The 22,095-nt window shown below is 37.7% G+C and overlaps 1 protein-coding gene across 4 annotated transcripts; it reads left to right on the top strand.

Annotated features, from left to right (window-relative positions):
* The first annotated feature begins 2,950 nt into the window (after positions 1-2,950).
* Positions 2,951-21,432, top strand: LOC130999016 (uncharacterized). 4 transcript variants are annotated; one of them, XM_057924479.1, is made up of 6 exons: positions 2,951-3,387; positions 3,464-3,523; positions 4,130-4,309; positions 4,620-4,730; positions 20,803-20,934; positions 21,100-21,432. In XM_057924479.1, the coding sequence occupies exons 3-6, from the start codon at positions 4,301-4,303 to the stop codon at positions 21,148-21,150; spliced, it is 303 nt and encodes a 100-aa protein (XP_057780462.1). In that variant the 5' UTR covers positions 2,951-3,387; positions 3,464-3,523; positions 4,130-4,300; the 3' UTR covers positions 21,151-21,432. The 4 variants fall into 4 exon arrangements, with proteins under 4 accessions (XP_057780462.1, XP_057780465.1, XP_057780463.1 ...); XM_057924482.1 differs by having other exon boundaries at positions 3,385-3,523; positions 20,827-20,934; XM_057924480.1 differs by having other exon boundaries at positions 3,385-3,523; positions 20,806-20,934.
* The last annotated feature ends 663 nt before the right edge of the window (positions 21,433-22,095 follow it).

Below are 22,095 nucleotides of genomic sequence, written 5' to 3'. Positions count from 1 at the left end.
TCAGTCAGATTGATATCATACGCAGCGGAAATTAAACTTACTTTCGTAGTAGCCTCGGTGGAGCAGATAGTTGGATTAAGGTTTCTCTTTGCTGTTAGTCAGTGTTCAGTTTTATCAATTGAAATAGCACAAGTATGAATGTAAAACTGAAAGCTGTAAATAACACAGAGACTTTTACGTGGTTCGGAAAAACCCTTTCCTACATCCACGGCTGGTTGATCAGACCAACAATCCACTCCGCAAGTGCTTCACTGGTGCACTGCAAACCGTACCCGTGTGCTTGCCTGGTGCACACAACCGTAAACTGAAGATAACCCCTCTTCAGCACCCACACACCTCGCGTAGGATTTCCCTGCTAAGCACACCTCGTGCTCAGACTTTTCACTCAGAGTTCAGAGTACCTTCCTGAACTCCGAATCACTCAAACACTCTTATGGGGGAGATGTTTAAACGAGTGCCAACTATACTTACAAAGAACAAGTTCTTTGAAGCAAGTTTGACCTTTGGCTTCTGGGTAAACAGATATATGCCTAGGGTCTAAGAGAATGTATGTAATCAGCAGTGACTGATTTTGGCTTTGGAATTCTCTTCTTCGATTCAAGCTTTGGGCGGTTAAGCTTTAGGCTGAGTAGCAATTTCGGCAGAGCTTCAGCTTACGTCGTTGAATCGGTGAAGATTGAAGTGATCCTCGAGCGCTATTTGTAGGAGAACTCTTGAATAGATCCGTTGGCGTAAATCATCCTCAAGATTTCTTCCGTTGGAGAGCAATTCGAATTTGGGTTGAGGCTTCAATCTTCGAGGTTCCTTGTCTGTGTGGAAACGGCTCTCTTTGATGGACAGGAGATGTGACATCTCTGAAAAGTAACCACCAGATAGGAATGACCTCTGCAGAGATAAGATATTCTGAGATCTCTGCATTTAATGCGGCTGTACTTGAGCGTACGTGGCTTCCTCTGAACGTTGGAAGATCAGTCCTAGGAGGAATGTTCAACTGATACTTGACTTTAGTATCAGTCCATTGCGCGCATTAAATAATCAGTCTTCAACTGATTCTTCAGTTGGTAACTCCAGTCTTCAGTCTTCAGTCTTCGTTCTTCAGTCTTCAGTCTTCAGTCTTCGACACCGCAACTAAACTAGAAACGAACTCTAACACTTGAGTTCAAAACGATTCTAGTCTATTACACATAAGTCCTATGAATTTTGGTATCATCAGAACAAGGGTTAGGATATTCTACAAGGTTCCCAACATCTGATTATCTCTAACATATGAAAATTTGTAGAGTTTTTTTCTCACCGGCTATAGTTAATATTGAAAAAAAGATGAAGTTAATGAATATTAATATTTTAAGTGTGAATTAATGTGTGTTTGTTAGCGCGTTTTAGGGAGTATTCATAATTTTGTATTTAGATAGGCTAGGTAGATAACTAATCTTATTTTTCCTATATTATTTAGCTTAATTTTATTTTATTACGAGAGGGTATCCATTGTGATTCAAATTTGTAATGTTTATAAAATTCACATACCGGGTTTTAAAAATATGTGTGGAAAATTAATAGTGCAATATGATAATAATAGTCGGATTATTACATATATAAGCTTACAAGGAAAATATGAAAACAAAGTAACAAACCAAAATCAAATTTGTATATATATTTATAATAAGACAAAAAAAGGAAATCTACGCAGCGTCAGACAGAGTATTTGAGTTGCAGGCAGCCTTTTCACAAACATAGCGGTAGCTGCCTTTCTGTTCTCACTTCACCCCAATCTACTAATTATAAAAATATCAATCCTTAATTAACCTAATTACAATAATAAGTCGCTCAATTTTTCACACTTCATGTTAAGAAATTAATTTTGTTTCTAAAATATATGTTCTATTTTGAAAACCTATAGCAAAATAATGCATAATTTATATATTTTACCCTTTTACTAATATTAATTTTTTTATATGTTTGAATTTTCAATATAATAATTATAAGTAGAAAGAAAAAAATGATCCATTTTTTTGATATATATATTTCGACGGCTTGGAACATTTAAAAAAAGGTAGAGGAAACCGTTCACTATCATAAATTAGTTTCAATATAGTTATTGATTTTAAATCCAATATAAATTGTAAAGAAGTTAATTAATGATGTGATAGTGTATTAAAATTATTTTCGTAACTATCATTTGCAGAGATGAATTCAAATAGGATATAGCGCCGAGGTTCAGGGTAATATGACATTAATGTGATAGAATAAAAATATAGACCCAGGTTTAGAATTTAGGGTTTAGAGTGCAACTAAAATATTAGAGAGAGAAAATCGAAAAGAGATGAATTAGAATGAAATAAAATCAAAAATAAAAAATCATAATTGAGTTATTTTATAATAATGAGTATTACTTATAAGAAAGCAAGAAAAAAAAAATTGGCGTAGATGAACTTATTTTTTTAGAAGCTTATAATCTACTTAATTTTATAACTTATAAACTTTTTAAGAGCTTATTTTGCCAAACACTTCGAAATACTTTATAAGCCCTTGAATAGCTTATAAGTTGTTTAGTATTTAGAGGGTGTTTGGTTGAACTTAACTATAATATAAAAAATTAAATATTAAAATGTATTAAATATTAAAATGTATAAAATATAAAGTCTAGAAGAACATATGAAAGTGTGTAATTTTTTCGGGGCAAAAAAAGAACATATCTACTCTATATATAAAAACACAATAATTTTTGCACCAAAATACACACACACTTTGGGAGTGCAATTAATGTGTAATAAATGCTTCATTTAATGTTTTTACTATTGCATGTTCCGATTACATCAGATATTTACATCTTTCTCTCTCTTTCACCTTTTACAGATCTATCACACAACTTTAGTCTAAATCACATTTACTCCCATTTTCTCTTTCTTCTTCCGCTTTGTGTATTCATCTTCCTTCTCTCTTTCTCTCTCTACAATATTCATGGCTTCTTCCTTTCAAAAATTCTCTCTCGCTCTTGCTGGGCATTTTTTTTTCTTGAGTTGGTTATGTCTAGATATGTAATTCAAGTTGTTGTTTAGTTTGTATGGAAATTCGGTAAATTTCTTCAGCATAAGTTTGCTTCCATTTCTGCAGCTTTCATCTTTTTGCTTTCTCTTTTTACATCTACGGTTTGCCTCTCTTGACAACTTCTTGCTTTTCCTTCTTTCTTTTTTATATCTTCAGCTTCTAAGTTTGAGCAGCATGTTGGTCGCAAGACGAAGCACCCTAGGAACCAGATATACTTTGTGAATGACAAGATCCATCAGATAGTTTAGGAGTTGAGAAGAACCTCATAGAGTATGCTATTAGATGCAATCCAGACTGTGTTTGGCTCTCCTATAAATCAAAAGGCCTTCTACACTTGGAAAGGTATTGAAACTCTCACGTGCTACTTCTCTACTGAAAGTTATATGTTGCTCATTGCTTTATGTTTTCATTGTTATAGAATCATTTGGAGACCCGCGAGCTTCAGCGTATATATGGGAAGGAAAAGCTAAACATATGAGTAAGAGTACTTTTCATAAAGGCAGCCTGGTCTTGGGAGCAGGCTGGTATAGTGGCTCATTTTATGTGGAGCCCAAGTACTGTAATACTGTACATGAATTTGCTAAGTTGAGATTTATGTATATTTTGTGTGGTAGGAGCTTAAGAGATTGGTTGTGCATATGCAGCAAGCAACGTAGATTTTTTGACCAACATCATTATAAAGAATTAGATTTCTTCTGTTTGGCTATATGTATAATCATTTTACTCTGCTAGGCAGCTGTATACTGGATATCTGGATTTCTTGCTGATTGAATTAGAATATATGGATTTCTTACTTGTGTTCCTATTTTGACTAAGTCTTGATTTATATTAATAGCAATACTATAATTAAGGGACTCATACCAATAGTTAGGTGTAAATAAAAGGAAATGATGAATCACGTTGATTGATAACTTGATTGAGGCCCCAATTATCCTTTCTGAAAATCCTTCATTTTTGGGTTTAGAGTGAAAAGGAAGCCTTTTTATTTTATCCATAATCTAATTCGTGTGTGCTCATATTCTAAATGGCAGAAATCACCAATATGATTTAAAGATTTGTTTTTTGATGGATTAAATTAATGTAGATCATGACTCATGAGTTACTAGAACTTGCTGTTTCTTTTGAGTCTTTGCCGGGTAAGTCAACTACCAGGTTTTGAGCATTGCAGGAGTTGTACGGAGTATTCTGTGGCAGGCTGATAGGCCTAAATTTGTATCTGCACTCTATCAGACCAACTGTGGAGATGTTAGTCTGAATGTGCTTGGTGCGTTCTTACAAATTTCAGCTTCTGTACTATCTCTTAATTGATTCTTATTTTCTTCTGTCAATAGTTTCATTTGGTTCATGCCATGGAATTTTCTTCTTTTGTCTTAGAATTATTTATCCATTCATTTATCTTGGACTTTTGATCTGCAAAAGTCTTTTTAGTGAGTGCGGCCTCCTCGACTTTTCTTCATTATTTTACTTTTTTGTGATGAATAGATATAATCTACATTTGTAAAGATCAACTCAATATAAGGATGCTGATAAGGTTGCAGCTTTATAATCTGTTTTTCCTACATTTGATTGTGTAGCATTTATTAGAGAAGGTGGCTAGCTTGATTTTCACATTCAGTGTGCGCATTACTTTCCATCATCATCATCATCACTCTCGATTCGTCAATTTACAGAGGGCTCTTATTCAGGTATCTTCCTATTGAAATTAAGTTGATTGTTTTCTATTTATGTTGAGATAAAATAAGCTGCAGGATTTGACTTTAGTTGATATCACTACAGGCTTTGCTAATTTAGATTTGTCATGGTCATTGAATTACAATCTGACAGTAGTTGGTTTATTTTGCTTGCCCCATTTTTGCCTTTTGAACAATTTGAGGTATGAAAAATATGGTTGCTCCCTTTCTTAACAAGTGTAATACCCCGTTTCCTCGAGCTAAGTTTAGAATAATTTTGAACTTAGATTTAAGATGATTCACGCTGGATTGAGGAAAAAGAATTTATTTAATTCCAACAAAAATGATTTACGAAAGCTTTTGTAATTTTTTTTGAGTTATTTAAATTTTATTTTGTGCATTTCATATTAATTTTAAAAAAATAAAAAATAAATAAATAAATAAATACAAGAGTGATTCCTCTGCCGACTGATTCCTCTGGCGAGTGATTCCTCTGTCGGGTGATTCCTCTGGCGAGTGATTCCTCTGCCGAGTGATTCCTCTGGCGAGTGATTCCTCTGGCGAGTGAACCCTCTGCCGAGTGATTCCTCTGGCGAGCTTTCCTCTGCACTGGCGAGCATTCCCCTGCTCTGGTGCGGAACTAACTTTAGAGAGAGAGAAGTCAAAGCAAGTGGATAAACATAGTTAACGGATAAGATATTTTATGCAAGTGGATAATTAAGCATGTGTTATTTATCCAATACTTGATGGCTAAGTAAATGGGGTTAAATAAACCAACACCTTTCTTTTTCATCCCCCATAACAGACGTCTCTTTCTTCTCTCTTTCCTCTCTTTTCTCTCTCTCCTCTCTCGACTGTCATCACCCAACACCATTGATAAGATTACTCCACCCTTCTCGGCACATTCGTTATCCCTTCAGTAAGAAGTTAAACCATCAACTCCTCATTCAAGCAACAACAGAACGATTCTCAACCGAAACCTCTTAAGGTTCCCTCTTGAGCCCTTATCTCATTTACTCAACTGTAAATTCAAGCATATCAATGGTGTCATTTCAGTAAACCACCATACCAGTATAAGTTTTTGCAAGTGCATACACTCTGTTCGTATATAATTTTACAAGCATGACATGAAATTGCATTTTTATTTTGCAATAAAAGTATTTATGATTTAATTGGTTTTATTTATAATTCCAATTACTAAAGAAAGTCGAGTAAGAATATTGTTGGTGTTCTTAACTCAAGAGAAATGTTTTCAATTATTTATTCTTAAATTTTGAAAACCCGGCTAAGTGAATCATAGAATATTAAGCACTTCACCGTGACTTAAGATTAGATTCAAGGAGACCTTTTGAGAATAGATTTCTTGTAGGCTTTGAGCAACAGGAGGATTAGCACCGCTATTCCGATTCAGAGATAACGTTAACGATAGGCTTTGCCTATACAGGTGGGCTTATTTTCCAAATGTATGATTGAGCTAATGAGCTTAAATGTTTCATGAATTACAAACTGTTTATCCAATAAATATTTTTGTGCACTCTACCATGTTTAAGGCTCGCACAATTAATCAATTGAGGTTCTCTTATGACCTAATACGTTGTTTGAGAATTGTGTACACTTGTTAGTTGACTCGGTGGGTTGATCTCCATCGGGCTCTAACCAGAGGCGTTATAAGGGTGCTCGGCTGGATGTGTTCCGGAGCATGAGAAATATGAGGCCTGCCTGGGTAGCATCCCGAGGTCAAAGTAAACTTGGTTGGGTTACGCCCTCAGTCCAAGTCAGTGGGAGACAGAGATCCGTCGGTGGCTAAAAGGTCCGGGATCACAGCGAGTAACAGAATAGAGTGTGACAACTGCGCGCAAATCAAAGATATATATATATATATATATATATATATATATATATATATATATATGAAATGTTTTAACATGCATAGAAGTTATTTCTCTTTAAAACCTTCTATGTCATGTCAGTAAGATTGGATAAACTGCTCTTATAGATTGTGAAATGTTTTAAAAGTTGCAGCCCACTAAGTACATTAGTACTTAGCCCAAAAATACTTTCAAATGTTTTTAGGTTAATGGCAGGTGATGACGGGGCAGAGCTGAGGCTAGAGTTCAACTCCTTATTTCGATTTCCGCTGCAGAACTAGCCAGTATCTGTCTTTTGTTCTTTAACTTAAGACCTATTATGTTGTAACTCTAAACAATATCTTTTGTTGAGCCTAGACTTTTGACTCACAAGTATTTTGATCAGTGAATATTGGTTATCTGAAGCATGACACTAAACTTGTGATCCTGAAGTTGTTATGTTTGTTGATTGATTCGTATCTGTAACACCCCGTACCTTTCCTTATGATAAGAGATAGTGTTTTAACACTACTAAGAGTACTGAGATGTCGAGATGCGAGATTATAGAGTTATGAGATGGAGACGTTGATTAATTTTGAGATAAGATTAGATGAAAGACGAGAGATAGAGTTGAGGTAGTGATTTAGAATCACTATAAAAAGGTTTAAGCTAGAATGACAATTAGATTAATGACGAGTGATGGTCCGTTTTAACGTGACAATTTTGTGAGTAAATTGTTTGACGTTATGTGATTTATATGTTATGTGCGCACTTATGTTATTTGAGTCAGTATGATTTTCGAAAACTTAGCATATGTGTTGATTTTACCGTCGCACACTCCTACACTCACAAACAATATTTTAATCCTTTCTCACATGTGGCTAATTAGCCGGATGAGACCTGTTGATTAAGGGGGAGACAAAGCACTATTCAAGCATTTAATGCTACTTATCCAATGGAATAAGAATCTTGCTAAAATCGAAGAGTCCCTCTCTCTTTCGGTCATTCTCATCATTTTCGGCCTTCACCGCCTTCTCTCTCCCCCCCCCCCGATATTTCTTCTCTCCTCCATTGGAGACTAAGCTCGAAGCTTCACCAATCACAACTGAGACAGAATACTCCGATAAATCTAGCCTTAAACACTTTCCACGCTTGTTTCAAGAAGATTTGTTGAGTTCTAATCGGAAGAATCGAGAAAAGACGCCTTTTTCTTGAAACTCTTTGAGTAAGTGTTCTGCTTTTTGGAGTCTAGACCTGTTGTGAGAAGTATGTGGTGATTTATGTGAGTATTAAGATGTTTGAAGAATGAGAAACTCCCCCACCGCCTTTTTCTTCATTTTCGAAAAATAGGGTTCATGCCCTTTTAAAAATCTTTCTGGTTCTTTTCGAAAACTGGGGTGAGTAATGTGTTATATGTGATGATTTGAGATGTTTAAGATGTGTTTTGCAAAACTGAGTCTTGAGATATGAGTTTTTACAAAATTTAGTTCGACGTAAGAATTTGGAAAAAATCTGTGATTTATGTCTTGAATGATGTTTTGATGATTGAGTAAGAACGTATGAAAAGAGTTACGTGTTGTTGATGATATTAGAGTTAAAGAGTTCGTGAGTGAGTTATGATGAAGCATGATAAGTATTTTGATGATTGAGAGTGTCTGATGATTTTTGTGAATGGAAAGATTGATGAAGTTTAGAGTTGCTCTTGACTGCGTCGTTCTGTTTTGAGTCTTGCTTTACTCAGCCGAGAAGTCATTCCTCTGCTCTGGCTTTTTGGATTCCTCTGATGTTTGATTTCTCGGAACCGAGAAATCATTTCCCCGCTGCCCTGCCAGCGAGTTCGATTCCTCTGACGTTTGATCCCTCTGAATCGATTCCTCTGAATTCGATTCCTCTGAAATCGATTCCTCTGAAATCGATTCCTCTGACGTTGATTCCTCTTAAATCGATTCCTCTGAAATCGATTCCTCTGAAATCGATTCCTCTGAAATCGAATCCTCTGATGATTGAATCCTCTGAGTTTGATTCCTCTGACGGTCGCCATTCCTCTGGCGACAGAGAGTTCATGATTTCGCTGCCTTGGCAAGTTTGATTCCTCTGCCCTGGCGGGTATTTTCCGCAGTTTTTGCCGAGCTGTTCCGCTCCGCCCTGCCGAGTTTTCCACTCTGACCACCGAGCATTTCTCTGCTCTGGTCTCCGAGTCAGATTGATGTTTACTTGTTTGTGAGATGTTATATGTGAGTTGTATGCTTATGTGTTTCTACATGCCTATGTGCTTGTTTGCTGAGTATGGTCTGAGTTGAGAGTTAAATCGAGATTAAGACGTGAGAATCCTTAGAAGTTGAGTATACCTAGGGATTTAGTTTTACTGGGTAATTAGACGTTGAGCGAGAAGTCATTAATTGAGATGAGTTGGATTTTGGTATGAGTTCTAACTGAGATTTGTTTTATCACATGAACTTTCGTGATGATGTTGATGACTCATGAAGATCCGAGCGAAACGAAGAAGTAAGTCACCTGTTCCTATCCGAGCTTAAGCGAAGGACTCCAGGTGGGCAATATTTTGAGTATACGATTATCGTACGAGCTTTCAAGAAATGAATTGATGATATTTATGAGTTTATCAAATGTTGAGATAAATGATGTTTATGAACTGTTTGACTTGCCAATTTTTGATGTTGAACTTGTATGTTACCCTCTACTGATGAGACGAATTCGGTCCTGCCACAAGCGGGATTTTGTGCACAGAGGTGACTGTGAGCCGTCTTCGGGTCGGCCAGTCACGGTACTCGAGAGGGAGGCCTACTTCTCGGTATCGATAATAATGATGATTGTTGTAGGTGTGGTACATACATGTTAAAATATTTGACTGCAGTCGTTTACACATGATGTTATGATTATGAAAACTGCATGCACAGATTAATTTACGCAAACTTTACTTCTGTGCATTGCTGATGTTATGGCAAGCTTCAAACATATAGCTCTAAGAGCGCCTTTGATGTTTTTCTTCGGCGTTTGCCCACTGAGTATTATTACTCACGCCCTGCATATATTTCTAAATGTGCAGGCTAAGCTTTGGAGCGAGATTGGACTGGTGCTGGTGGGGACTGTTTCGTTGATGAAGTTTCCTTGCTGTTTTCCTTGATGTTAGAGTCTTAAGGACGATGTACTTTGATTTCCTTTTGGATGTTGATAAAACCTTAGTGAGATGATACACTAATCCTTTCAAATCAAGCAATGTACTCGCAATTATATGTCTTCATACATATAATTGTTACGCCTTTTGCTGTGGCACTCTTGATATTATACTTCCTTATGGAAAATAAGCTCTACCTACTTTGTTTTTTTTTCCTCTTGAAATTCCTGATATTCAAGAAGTTATATCATTCCTGATATTTATACCCTTGAGTCGATTTATGATGTTTTGCCTTAGCATGTTTTGATGTAAGCTTCCGCGCCGATGTTCAGTTTAGTTGTGATGTCCTTTATTCAATTATTTTAGTCGTATCGATACTCATACCCCGCTATTACTAGCGTTTGGGAATCGGGCTGCGACAGAGTGGTATCAGAGCAGGTCGTCTGCTCTGAGTTAATTGCTTGATTGAGTGCTAGTCTAATTTGAGTTCTTCGACTAGTTTGAGAGAGAGTCTTTGTGAAACGAAACCCCAGCACCCCATCTCCTCCAGCTTAACGAGGTAAGAAGTTGATGTTGTTTCTTATCGCTTTTCTGATGAGAACTGAGTTTGATGTACTAATGAGTGATGTATTGTTTTGATGACGAAGTTGTTTGATGATGATAAATTCTGATGTGAGGAAGTTGATGAAGAAGATGATGAGAGATGTTGAGGCTAGTGTGGCCAATGCCCCACCATACCAAATGAGGATGAGATGCCGAGTTATATTGAGAAGACCGATGCAGCGATGGTTCAGGGAGTATATCCCGAACGAGGATGACACCTTGGGTGAACTTATGACACGAATGTCGAGGATGAGCCGAGCGATGATAATGTGTATCGGACCATAGACGAGTATGAGGAGAAAGAGACGAAGTCGAGTGAGGATGCACCGACTGACGATGCTGAGAGTAGGATGTCAGATGATGGCGATGACGAAGACGAGATGGGAGAGTGATAGATGACGACTGAGACTATCTAGAGATGTATAGATATATCTATAGTGATGCTTAGCTAATGTACATAGCTAGAAGCATAGTATAGAACATATATGACGTTTAGTCCCTAAGATGCTTGCCTAGTTAGAGCATCATTTTGGAGTTAGAGCTTTGGTACATAAGACCTTACTTTCGTAAAAGACCTCGAGAGAGAGGGGCAGTTTTCCTTATATATATATATACAGAGAGGTTGATGATTAGTGAGTTTCACTTTCTTTAGCAGAACTTTGAGAATGATGATGATGTAGATGCTTGATGACAAATGAGAGATAGAGATGACGTTGATGACTAGAGAGCTTGATGTCACATTAGAGTTTTGAGAATTATGAATAGATGCATGATGTAAGATGAATGATAGAGATGACGAGAACCATGAGAATTCTATAGGAGAAATATAGAATTGAGTTGAGACATAGAGAACTAGAGTGGACGAGAATGTTGAGAATTTTGAGATCACTTATGAGCTTTAGAAGCGATGTGAGAAAAAGAGAATTGTATTTTTGTTTTAATGAACTGCTAGTTTCGAAGTCGATAGTTTTATAATTGTTTTCCCTCTATGGTTTACCTCCGAGAAGAAGAAGGAACGGAAGGGATATAAACCGAGAAGAAGATGAAGAAGAGGAGCAGAAAGAGAGATAGTTGAGATAATGCGATAAGAGTTAGAGTTTTCATCGCGATTTATAGACACGACCCTACTAGGGCAAACGTAGTATGGAGACCTCATGGGATGCATAGATACTGTTGACCAATTGTACTTCGTGATAGAGGTACTTTCACCGGGACCGCGTTTACTATCGCTAGAGTAATTATGAGAGTAGACTCATTGAGTCCCTATTCCGCTTGGTCGTTTTGAGATTTTTCTGCATCCAATTGAACTCCTATATGAGATGAACTATATGCTATTGAGAATTTTTTTTAGATCCACTGTATTTGAGCCTAAATTGTTTGGGTTGGAAATTCTTGCCCCTTGTTTAACAGTGGACAATTTATTCATTTACCACTTACTGGATTGTTTCTACTTCCAGTATTGATTTACCCCATCATGTTATATCTCAGTTTTTATCTGAGTTTCTGTTCTAGCCTTTGATCTTCCTTTGATTGTAACTTCTTCATTATCCTTGAGATAGCACTGGCTATTATGGAATTATTCCATTAATTGAGCTCGTCTTGTTCAAGATCAGACATTTTTATTCAATACATCCTAGTCCCTACCACATCCGACAAGAGTTAGGAAGGTTTAGGTAACTAGGATGGCGTAATAAGAAGAGTGTTTGGGAGAAAACACGAGTTATGGGAGAAGTCGTAGAATTTTATTACGGGACGAGCAACTGTCCGATTATGGATTTTTCTTATGTTAGCCAAATGAAGAAAGCTAACCATTTCGAGGATGGGAAGAAGTGATGCTAAGCCAGAATAGGCAATAGCAGATTTAAGGAGATCGAGATGACGGAATAGAACAGATGACGTTTTTCACGATAGCAGACTGAGATGACGACTAGTACGGAAGTTGAAACGGCATAGCGTTACGGGATGCTTTATTTCCGTTATGCCCTGCATTAAGTAAGAGTTCTCGAAAGAGAATTTTTTTTTTCTTATAGGTCTATACGACGATGACCAGAGAATCCTTATGCTTGAGTAGTGTTTTGAGCTGATGATTACGATGATAGACATGAAAGATGTCTTTGACGTTGAGTTATGAGAATTGAGGAAATAGTATGATGTTGAATAAGAGTTTTATGACTTGAGAGTTATGAGAATTAGTTCTAAGGTTGATACATGTCCCCTTAGACTGTGCCGAGAAAGAGAAACTGGATGAAGAAAGAAATAGAGTGGATGATAAGAGATAAGGCAATAAAACCGTAGCTGAATACGAACGTCAGTTTCGCGACTTGGATCGGTATGCTACATATCAAGAAGAGATGAATGAGAAGATGTCAGAATTGTTTCGAGCAGGGTTGAGATAAGAAGTACGAGACGATTTAACGAGTCAGAGCGCGAGTATGTGCACTGAAGCACTAAATAGAGCATGGGATATAGAACGGGCAATGTAGCCAGAGAAAGCAATTTGAGCTCCAACACCCCAAAACGACTGAGAGCACTCGAACGTGCAATCCGTCTTTTATAGACGAGAGCATGAAGGAAAGAGCGGATAGGATGACCGAAGTCAAGATCCTAAGAAGTCGTGGCAGAGACAAAATGCGCCACCGCAATATCAGAATTGAGACAAACGGCCTTATGATGGCCCAACTGCCCCAGCAGCAGTAAACCTTTAAGAATCACGAGGAATGTTGCCTTGTCGAAGAGCAATAAATTACATTGAGATAATGTAAGATGAGACGGAATAGCCGTCACACCGGTGGAAGGGTCGGGCACTACTCAACTAGTGCTAGAATCGTCAGCAAAGTGGAAGCGGAAGAATGACCGAGTCAGTCTCGGCCGCAACTCAAAAGCGATGGAGAGAGTCCTACCGCTACCGCCGCCACCGCAACAACAGACAGCCTGTCGACCACGTCAGTCAAGAAGGCGACCACCAGCCCTGCAGGTGAATCGACCTCATCACCAGAGACTGTACGCGCTTGAACAGAAAGCCCCAGACAAAAATAGAAGATTTTTGTCAGAGATAGACGAATTGAAAGATATGCCCATCGTATTTTTGTTCGACACCGAACGAGGAGTCTGTTTCACAACCTCTAAAGAGTAATCGCACCCATAGGCTGAACCACTACGGTTTCATCCGCGTGCCTGACTTAGAATTTGAGTTGAGCTCGATTAAGTTCGAGGCGAGAAACTTGAGATTGATGCCTATATGGCATTTAGATATAATTTTGGAATGGACTGGCAAGAGGAAAACCATATGACGATACAAGACAAGGAGAGACGAATAACGTTTCATTTTCCAGGCCAAGAGCCTACCTCGTCTATTTGGCGTTAAGAGAAAATGGAAGAAGACGCCGATCATCTCGGCGCTGCAAGCAAGAAAGTTCTTGCGGAGAAATGATACAACCGCGTACGTTGTATATCCGAACCAGAGAGACGAAACCGAAGAAAACGTTGATGATGCCAGTCGTCCGAAAGTATAAAGATGTTTTTCCCTAAGACCTTATCGGGTTTACCCCAGACCGCCAGTTAGGGTTACGATTGATGTAGAGTCCGGCGTGACACCGATGTCAAAAGCACCAATTGGTTTGTCAGGGAGAAGGATGGAAGCTTGAGGTTGTGTATCGATTATCGAGAGTTGAACAAAGTGATGATAAAGGATGAGTATCCATTACCCTGGATCGATAATCTGTTCGATCAACTACAAAGAGCGAGCACTTTTTCAAAGTTTGATTTGAGAACGAGATACCACCAGCTGAAGATACGAGTGGGAGATATTTCCAGAGATGACATCTCGTATGAGACATAGACACCATGAGTTTATAATAATGCCTTTTAGATTGACGAATGACCCGACAGTATTCATGGATCTCATGAATCGCGTTTTTCACGAATACCTAGACGAGTTCGTGTTAGTCTTCATAGACGATATCCCGACTTACTCGAAGAGTAAATGAGAACACAAAGAGTGTTCGATGACCGTGTTTAAAAGATTACGAGCTAAAGAGCTTTATGCGAAGATAGTAAATACGAGTTTTGCTTTGCGAGGGGATTTGAGGTAGACCCCGCAAAAGTTTAAGCGGTACAGGAAGGGAGAACGCCAACCACACCGCATGAGATTAACAGTTTCCTAGAAATTGCAAAGTATTATCGACGTTTATCGAGGGCTTTTCGAGAATCGCTAAGCCTTTGACACACCTGTTAAAGAAAGAAGTCAAGTTCGATTGGCCGAACGATTGTGAATGAAGTTTTTAAGATCTAAAGAAGAGACTTAGTATGCAAACTGCATTGATGCATCGAAGAATGGTCTAGGATGTGGGCTGAGTCAAGAGGGAAAAGATATCTTATCTTTCGATAAGTTTGAAGCCGAGCTCCGCTCGGGAAGCAAAGCTAAAATTGAGCTCTGCTCTGCTCTGACGACAGAGCTGAAAGCATTTCTCTGCACTGGCACCGATTTCTCTGACCGGTGCGAGACTAATTTTAGAAATAAAGGAGTTAAAGCAAGTGGAGACCACACGAGATGAAGTATCTAACGCAAGATTTAGATTTAGCAGCCGTAGTGCATGCTTTGAAGGTATGGAGACACCATCTCTACGAAGTACAATGTAAGTTATACATCGATCATGACAGTCTCAAATTTTTCTTTGAGCTACGAAGGAGACGATTAGAGTTAGTGAAGGACTATGAGCATGATTCATGAGTTATAGAAGTTTGAGGATGATTTAAGTGAGACGAGTTACCCAAGATTTTGGGAAAAAGCTTGAAGTTCATAAGTCGATTTGAAGATTTGAATGTGTATGAGTTCTTGAGCATGCTAGGATAATAAATGTTGGTTTGGATTGATGATTAGAAGTGTTGAAACAAGTTCTTTTGTTTTGCCGAATACTGCTGAGTTTTAGCTCTGCTCTGGCAGAGAGTTAGGGATTCCGCTAACAAAGTGATTCCGCGGATGAAGAGATCCCACTGATATTGTAACTGACGCAGGAAAGTTAGGATTTCTCCTTACTCGAGAAGTGAATCTAATCGAGGAATTCGAGAAGATGGATCGGGAGGTAATAATACCCCCGCAAAGCACTGAGCTTTACACCAGACCCACGATCGAGGAGCCCTGCTCCACCAATAGAGCCTATGTTTTGAGCAGTCTTTGTTTTAGACAGAGCTGACGCCAATTCCTCTGCTCTGACAGAGAAATCACGATTCCTCTGCTCTGGCAGAGAAGAATAAAATATGGAAGGGTTTCGAACCGAGAGAGAAGAGAATTATCAAGAGGCGGCAGATAATGCCATTTTGTTTAAGGAAAGAAACCGAGCGTGTCTGATAAAGGAAAGTTGAAAGATGAAGTCACAAGTGAATCCGTACTTTATGGATAGTAGTAGTGTCGAGACACTGCAAAGAGTACTACGGTACTGAGATATGAGATCATAGTTAAGATGAGATGGAGTTATGATGATAAATAGAGATTTTGAGCATTTGAGTTACACTTTTGATGAGACGAGGGCGCCAAGATATAAATGCGAGATTAGGACGAGAAGAGATTTTTGCGCCAGAGCGGAAGCTATTTCTCTGATGATTCATTCCGCTGCTCTGGCCAAGGATTCCGCTGCTCTGGAATTTGATTCCTCTGGCGTCTTGATTTCGCTACTCTGGTTAGTGATTTCGCTGCTCTAACAGAGAAGGTATGAAATACGTGCCAAGACTGAAATGACGTTTTGATTAGAGAATGAGAAGCGAGTGATGGCATCTTTCATAGAAAGATGTTTGATGTGTTAACACGTGGAGGTGCCACTTTGGCAACTTTATACGAATTTACTTCCACGATAGAAGTGAGACTTTATACCTTGAGTTATGACAACGATGAGCAATTTGAGAGGAGGAAAAACCGATGATCGAGTAATCACTGATAGATTCTTTTTGACGTTAGAAATGATGTTTATGTAAGTTTTCCCTATCTTAGGGAGCGTGTTAGTTTCGAGTTTAAGAAAGACTCAAACCGAGATATATAGGACCTTATGATGTATTAGAAGGAGTAGGCCAAGTAGCCAATAATTAGCGTTGCCTCCGAGCTTCGCGAACGTTCAAGACGTTTTCCCATGTTTCTCAACTGAGAAAGTAGATGTTTGTTTCAAAACACGTCGCCCAGGAAGAAGAGTCCCTGGAACAAGTTTTGAGCTACGAAGAGAGAGACCTAATGCTATACTGGACCAGAAGATCCAACAATTGAGGACCAAGTCGATTCCTTTGGTGAAAATCCAATGGGGACATCACGGTCAAGGAGAGTCAACATGGGAACGTGAAGAAAAGATGATTGTAAACAGATGTTTAAAGCAACAGTTACAAAATAGCCAATCTCCAATAACCTCGAATGGCTACGGAGCACAAAATTCTAGATGACTACAAAGCGAGGAAATTGATTTTCACATTTGATGGACTACTTGGAATTAACGGGAATGTATTCCCCAGAGCTTGAAGAGAGGATGAAAGAGAAGTACCCCGAGCTTTATCCCGGAGATGAATAACTCAAATTTCGGGACGAAATTTCTTTTAAGGGGGGGTAGGATGTAACACCCCGTACCTTTCCTTATGATAAGAGATAGTGTTTTAACACTACTAAGAGTACTGAGATGTCGAGATGCGAGATTATAGAGTTATGAGATGGAGACGTTGATTAATTTTGAGATAAGATGAGATGAAAGACGAGAGATAGAGTTGAGGTAGTGATTTAGAATCACTATAAAAAGGATTAAGCTAGAATGACAATTAGATTAATGACGAGTGATGGTCCGTTTTAACGTGAAAATTTTGTGAGTAAATTGTTTGACGTTATGTGATTTATATGTTATGTGCGCACTTATGTTATTTGAGTCAGTATGATTTTCGAAAACTTAGCATATGTGTTGATTTTACCGTCGCACACTCCTACACTCACAAACAATATTTTAATCCTTTCTCACATGTGGCTAATTAGCCGGATGAGACCTGTTGATTAAGGGGGAGACAAAGCACTATTCAAGCATTTAATGCTACTTATCCAATGGAATAAGAATCTTGCTAAAACCGAAGAGTCCCTCTCTCTTTCGGTCATTCTCATCATTTTCGGCCTTCACCGCCTTCTCTCTCCCCCCCGATATTTCTTCTCTCCTCCATTGGAGACTAAGCTCGAAGCTTCACCAATCACAACTGAGATAGAATACTCCGATAAATCTAGCCTTAAACACTTTCCACGCTTGTTTCAAGAAGATTTGTTGAGTTCTAATCGGAAGAATCGAGAAAAGACGCCTTTTTCTTGAAACTCTTTGAGTAAGTGTTCTGCTTTTTGGAGTCTAGACCTGTTGTGAGAAGTATGTGGTGATTTATGTGAGTATTAAGATGTTTGAAGAATGAGAAACTCCCCCACCGCCTTTTTCTTCATTTTCGAAAAATAGGGTTCATGCCCTTTTAAAAATCTTTCTGGTTCTTTTCGAAAACTGGGGTGAGTAATGTGTTATATGTGATGATTTGAGATGTTTAAGATGTGTTTTGCAAAACTGAGTCTTGAGATATGAGTTTTTACAAAATTTAGTTCGACGTAAGAATTTGGAAAAAATCTGTGATTTATGTCTTGAATGATGTTTTGATGATTGAGTAAGAACGTACGAAAAGAGTTACGTGTTGTTGATGATATTAGAGTTAAAGAGTTCGTGAGTGAGTTATGATGAAGCATGATAAGTATTTTGATGATTGAGAGTGTCTGATGATTTTTGTGAATGGAAAGATTGATGAAGTTTAGAGTTGCTCTTGACTGCGTCGTTCTGTTTTGAGTCTTGCTTTACTCAGCCGAGAAGTCATTCCTCTGCTCTGGCTTTTTGGATTCCTCTGATGTTTGATTTCTCAGAACCGAGAAATCGTTTCCCCGCTGCCCTGCCAGCGAGTTCGATTCCTCTGACGTTTGATCCCTCTGAATCGATTCCTCTGAATTCGATTCCTCTGACGTTGATTCCTCTTAAATCGATTCCTCTGAATTCGATTCCTCTGACGTTGATTCCTCTGAAATCGATTCCTCTGAAAGCGATTCCTCTGAAATCGAATCCTCTGATGATTGAATCCTCTGAGTTTGATTCCTCTGACGGTCGCCATTCCTCTGGCGACAGAGAGTTCATGATTTCGCTGCCTTGGCAAGTTTGATTCCTCTGCCCTAGCGGGTATTTTCCGTAGTTTTTGCCGAGCTGTTCCGCTCCGCCCTGCCGAGTTTTCCACTCTGACCACCGAGCATTTCTCTGCTCTGGTCTCCGAGTCAGATTGATGTTTACTTGTTTGTGAGATGTTATATGTGAGTTGTATGCTTATGTGTTTCTACATGCCTATGTGCTTGTTTGCTGAGTATGGTCTGAGTTGAGAGTTAAATCGAGATTAAGACGTGAGAATCCTTAGAAGTTGAGTATACCTAGGGATTTAGTTTTACTGGGTAATTAGACGTTGAGCGAGAAGTCATTAATTGAGATGAGTTGGATTTTGGTATGAGTTCTAACTGAGATTTGTTTTATCACATGAACTTTCGTGATGATGTTGATGACTCATGAAGATCCGAGCGAAACGAAGAAGTAAGTCACCTGTTCCTATCCGAGCTTAAGCGAAGGACTCCAGGTGGGCAATATTTTGAGTATACGATTATCGTACGAGCTTTCAAGAAATGAATTGATGATATTTATGAGTTTATCAAATGTTGAGATAAATGATGTTTATAAACTGTTTGACTTGCCAATTTTTGATGTTGAACTTGTATGTTACCCTCTACTGATGAGACGAATTCGGTCCTGCCACAAGCGGGATTTTGTGCACAGAGGTGACTGTGAGCCGTCTTCGGGTCGGCCAGTCACGGTACTCGAGAGGGAGGCCTACTTCTCGGTATCGATAATAATGATGATTGTTGTAGGTGTGGTACATAATGTTAAAATATTTGACTGCAGTCGTTTACACATGATGTTATGATTATGAAAACTGCATGCACAGATTAATTTACGCAAACTTTACTTCTGTGCATTGCTGATGTTATGGCAAGCTTCAAACATATAGCTCTAAGAGCGCCTTTGATGTTTTTCTTCGGCGTTTGCCCACTGAGTATTATTACTCACGCCCTGCATATATTTCTAAATGTGCAGGCTAAGCTTTGGAGCGAGATTGGACTGGTGCTGGTGGGGACTGTTTCGTTGATGAAGTTTCCTTGCTGTTTTCCTTGATGTTAGAGTCTTAAGGACGATGTACTTTGATTTCCTTTTGGATGTTGATAAAACCTTAGTGAGATGATACACTAATCCTTTCAAATCAAGCAATGTACTCGCAATTATATGTCTTCATACATATAATTGTTACGCCTTTTGCTGTGGCACTCTTGATATTATACTTCCTTATGGAAAATAAGCTCTACCTACTTTGTTTTTTTTTTCCTCTTGAAATTCCTGATATTCAAGAAGTTATATCATTCCTGATATTTATACCCTTGAGTCGATTTATGATGTTTTGCCTTAGCATGTTTTGATGTAAGCTTCCGCGCCGATGTTCAGTTTAGTTGTGATGTCCTTTATTCAATTATTTTAGTCGTATCGATACTCATACCCCGCTATTACTAGCGTTTGGGAATCGGGCTGCGACAGTATCGCTTGAATACTTGTCTTTCTTCATCCAAAGGGGCTAAGCCCGATTATGATCCCTTTTATTCGGATTTCGCAAGGATTCTCCCTTGTTCATTTAGATGATTGGTCGTACCCCAATTATAGTTATTGTTTCAAGAATTGGGGTGTGACAACAAGAATAGAAATAATGTTCTATTCCATACCTATAATTTGGTTGGTTGTAGTTTTATATTTCAATTATTTTGGTCGATTGTAGTTTACAATTGTTTTTAGTGATTTATATGATAATCTTGCTGAAGATTTTAATAATGCTTCTTTGTGCTTCACGAATATGTTACTCACTCCGTCCGCCAAAAGTATTCCACAATTACTATATTTGGCGTCCGCAAAAAGTATTCCACTTTCCTTTTTAAGCCATGGTCCCACCATCTACCTTTATATTTTATCCTTACAAACACTCTTTATTTACCAAAAACCCACCCCAGATTCAATCTCAACCACACATCTCATAAAGTGGTGGGACCCTTTCTCCACTACATCAACATCATCACACATTTTATTAAACTCCGTGCCCGGCCAAAGTGGAATACTTTTGGCGGACGGAGGGAGTAGATAATATTGGTGTTAAATGCTTCTTTTTGTGCTTAATTTTAATTACTTAATCGTTAATTTACCAACTTTGGGAAAAAATAATTAGTTATTATTTCATAAAGGAGTTTGCTAATAAATACTTCTTTATGTGATTTATTTTAATTAGTTGATGCATAGATTTATATGTAATTTGATTTAATTTACAAGGTTTGTCTTGCTTTCATGAATCAGTGTCACTTGAATATTATTATAGTTAATCGAATGATTATGTTATTAAGAAGGCTTTACACAAATGTGAGAAGATTTTAGCCGAGTTGAAGCTGGAGCTGTGCGGTACTAGCACTGCTGCCTGTGATCAGTACTCTGAAGTGGAGTTGCGGTCTGCTGCTGCTGCTCGAATTGTCACTCAGGTACTGATGATGGAGTTCTTGATTTTGCCATTTAATGTAGTGGAGTTGTGGAGATTTAATTTTTTACATTCCTGTTTTTTCTGTTATGTATTCTGATATATTCGAACAGTTTTGTTGCATGGATGCAGAATGAGAGTTTGAGCTATTTAAATTTTTTCAATGCAGGATGACGTGAACGAATATGCGGCACTGGGGAGGATTTTCATCCTACATTAAAGCCATTTCAGCTATGATTGGAATAAATTTTCTTGTGTTTTTGGTAATTCAAGTTCTTTCTCTTTTCTCTATTTTTTCTGCTAACAACCTATTTTTTCTTATGTAACAATCGATTTTTTTATTCTTTTTTACTAAGCTTCTCACACTCTTTCTTTTACTTTTTTATTTATTTATTAATTTTTACTAGCAAGAATACAACAATGTACAGCACTGGAAAATAGTTACAGAATTTGCTATGTATTTTTCTTTGTATTTTTCCATCTTAAAATGGTCTTTGTTATATTTATGTGGTGTGATTTTAGCTTTTGTCATATATCTCAGAAATATCTCAAGTTTGGTGTTTCTTATATTTAGATCCTTAGTTTTATAAACTTTGTAAATTTTGGAGAGTTATGTGGTTGCTGAAGACTTTGGAAAATGTCATCATTAAGCTTTTTTTGAGAACAAATGTCTTGAGGATCTCTATAACAAAGGCTGAATATTTAAATATGATATGTATTGTCTAGGATGTAAGTTACAGTTTTAGTAAAAAGTTGTTTCGGTTGGAGTTTTAGCAATGAAAAACTATTATTTTCTGCAAATTAGAAATATCGATCCATATCTATCATTTAGGTCTGAAAGAAAAATTATCTAAATATAGGTATTTGAGTTTCTATTTGATAATAATATCTCAAGAGCAAATACTAATTATGATCAAATATGTACTCATACTTCCTTAAAATAGATTAAACATTTTAGTGGTATTTGAGTATCTATTTGATAATAATATTGCAGGGCCAAGTACTAATTATGATCAAATATGTCCTCATACTTAAATAAATTTAACATTTTAGTGTAATTTGATTAGGTGATTCATGCCACCATAATGTTGATAATAAATTGCATCAAAATAACATTTATTTTGTCGTATAAATATATAAGGATTTTAATGAATATTGGGAAAAA

Source organism: Salvia miltiorrhiza, chromosome 8 (genome assembly GCF_028751815.1).
Source record: "Salvia miltiorrhiza cultivar Shanhuang (shh) chromosome 8, IMPLAD_Smil_shh, whole genome shotgun sequence".
NCBI classification, from domain to species: Eukaryota; Viridiplantae; Streptophyta; class Magnoliopsida; order Lamiales; family Lamiaceae; genus Salvia; species Salvia miltiorrhiza.
Note: the sequence above shows the minus strand (reverse complement) of the source record. Positions and strands in the feature narration are given on the sequence as shown.

Coding starts and splice junctions, on each gene's coding strand:
- LOC130999016 (XM_057924479.1), top strand. Junction 4,731..20,802: donor TACAGAGGGCTCTTATTCAG/GTATCTTCCTAT, acceptor TATGTTATTAAG/AAGGCTTTACACAAATGTGA. Junction 20,935..21,099: donor CTGCTCGAATTGTCACTCAG/GTACTGATGATG, acceptor TTTTCAATGCAG/GATGACGTGAACGAATATGC.